The 1,398-nt window shown below is 54.7% G+C and overlaps 1 protein-coding gene across 1 annotated transcript in view; it reads left to right on the plus strand.

The window, feature by feature from the left end:
- Nucleotides 1-1,360, plus strand: part of LOC105310734 (all-trans-retinol 13,14-reductase-like) — a gene marked incomplete at its 5' end in the record, with an annotated part of 3,836 nt that extends 2,476 nt beyond the window's left edge. Inside the window, 4 exons of the mRNA XM_011386854.2 lie at nt 2-113; nt 415-524; nt 604-770; nt 983-1,360. Coding sequence (XP_011385156.1) covers nt 2-113; nt 415-524; nt 604-770; nt 983-1,171 — 578 coding nt within the window. The remainder of the gene's footprint in view (nt 1; nt 114-414; nt 525-603; nt 771-982) is intronic.
- Between the last annotated feature and the right edge of the window lie 38 nt (nt 1,361-1,398).

Raw genomic sequence — 1,398 nt, forward strand, 5'->3', positions numbered from 1 at the left:
CGGCCCAGCCTGAGCACGCTGTCTGTCTTCATTTGCCTACGAGGTACCAGGAAGGACTTGGGGCTGCTGTCTACCAACTACTATGTTTATTTTGACACAGACATGGACAAAGCGTAAGACATTTGTGTGTATGTGGCGGGGAGAGAGTGTCAGTGTGGGCTACAGCCCACAGGGCCCCTGCTTCCTCCCTGGACACTGGGCAATCAGGATATAGAATGGAAGGAAGTGGGCAAGGATTTACTCCCGGAAGGGCTTTTTCACACCTAGGCTGTGCCTCAGCTTCATCTCTGGGGCCTAGGGGTATGGGGTGGGAGGAAGACAGGTGTACCTGGAGATGAATTGTCCTTGGGGTGGTGGTGGTGGCTGTGAGGACGGAGGCCTCAGGCCTGGCAGTCACACTTGTTTCACTCCCAGGTTAGAACGCTACTTCTCTACGCCCAGGGAAAAGGCTGCAGCACACATACCTTTTTTCTTCATTACTTCCCCATCAGCCAAGGACCCTACTTGGGAGGACCGATTCCCAGGTGGGGCTTAAAGTCCTGTGGGGAGGGTGTTGGGGTGGGAAGTGACTGGGCAGCAGTGACCCAGGCTCTGCATCCCTAGACCGGTCCACCATGGTCGTGTTGATGCCGTCCTTTTATGAGTGGTTTGAGGAGTGGCAGGAGGAGCCAAAGGGAAAGCGAAGCAGTGACTATGAGACCCTCAAAACCTCTTTTGCTGAAGCCTGTTTGTTGGTTATCATGAAGCTGTTCCCACAGCTAGAAGGAAAGGTAGGTAGACCATGTGGTTGTGGTGACAGACTTCTTGGTACCATTTCTCCCTTTTCTTTGGGGCAGGAGAATAAAACCCTGAGATAACTGAGCCCCAGAGAAGGCAGAGAGCCCACACAGGCATCAGCTCATTCAAGGAGAACAGAAGAGGAAAAGATGAGGGTCTCACAAAGTCTCAGTCCCACCCTATGGCTGCCTTTTTTCCTCCTTAGGTGGAGAGTGTGACTGGAGGATCCCCGCTGACCAATCAGTTCTATCTGGCTGCTCCCCGGGGTGCCTGTTATGGGACTAATCATGACATGGGCCGCCTGCATCCTCATGTGATGGCCTCCCTCAGGGCCCAAAGCCCCATTCCCAACCTCTACCTGACAGGTATACTGCCCTGTTTTGCCATGACCTGAGACCCTAGACCTCCCCATCACCCATAGTCTTCAGTTCATATCCTCGGGTTCTGCTGTCCCCTGCAGCCTCCCACACCCTTAGCTGGGCTGCCTTGGCAGGTTGTGGATCCTGGGCCTGATCTGAAGCCATCTCAGGGTGGCCCTAGCATGGAGGGATAAACATGAGAGCCCTTGCCTTGCCCTCTTCCCCACTTGGGGGGCTGCTCACGGGCCTCTGCTCTTACCTC

This window comes from Pteropus vampyrus, unplaced genomic scaffold (genome assembly GCF_000151845.1).
Source record: "Pteropus vampyrus isolate Shadow unplaced genomic scaffold, Pvam_2.0 Scaffold10317, whole genome shotgun sequence".
NCBI lineage: Eukaryota > Metazoa > Chordata > Mammalia > Chiroptera > Pteropodidae > Pteropus > Pteropus vampyrus.